General features: G+C 50.3%; 1 protein-coding gene across 2 annotated transcripts in view; it reads right to left on the bottom strand.

Annotated features, from left to right (window-relative positions):
* The window catches only part of LOC119593190, an 11452-nt gene that overhangs the window by 5119 nt on the left and 5721 nt on the right, over nucleotides 1–612 (bottom strand). For both annotated transcript variants that reach the window (XM_037942169.1, XM_037942170.1), the window contains one exon: nucleotides 422–592. In XM_037942169.1, the coding sequence (XP_037798097.1) occupies nucleotides 422–592 (171 nt within the window). The remainder of the gene's footprint in view (nucleotides 1–421; nucleotides 593–612) is intronic.

Here is a 612-nt window from a genome sequence, read left to right as displayed (position 1 = left end):
TTTCTCTCTGCTTCTAAAACAGTGAGCATATAAATCAAATAACACTTGGATCTCAAAATGTTCATGAAGTCTGAACTACACACCAGCGACACCTGTGCTTCGTGTCCCAGGCATGTGCTGTGCTTGCTGACGCACAAGTCCATGCAACACATTCTCTCATGCTGACATCTCACTGCTGACCATCACCCATGTTCCTCTCCAGTGTGGCGTCTCACTTGCTCCATACAGAAGTCACGTCATACTATGTTGCGCATTCAGTTATTCTTACCTTTACCCTCATTTTTCCCTTTCTCCAGTAAAATACATCATTCACGTGCCACGACTCTGAACTGTCTCTCAATACGACTGTGTTTGCAGCACTTGAGGTGGCAAGGTATCTGTGCAAATTTCTCCCTGCCGTTGGTCTCGGAGGGAAACTCACCTGCTCAGAAGAAGTTGAAATATTATCGTCTTCGAAGGAGGATTCCGCGATCACGCCAGCTCGCTCGTTCTTAAGGTACTTCTTGTAGAAGTCGGGGACCTGAGGGCCTCCAGGGCCAAGGCCGGCAGGGTTAGGGCCGCTGATGGCAGAGGGCCGGAAGCCTCCCTCGGTCTGGAAGGGGCACGGGAGAG

Source organism: Penaeus monodon, chromosome 31, assembly GCF_015228065.2.
Source record: "Penaeus monodon isolate SGIC_2016 chromosome 31, NSTDA_Pmon_1, whole genome shotgun sequence".
NCBI lineage: Eukaryota > Metazoa > Arthropoda > Malacostraca > Decapoda > Penaeidae > Penaeus > Penaeus monodon.
This window is presented reverse-complemented; position numbering and strand designations above follow the sequence as displayed.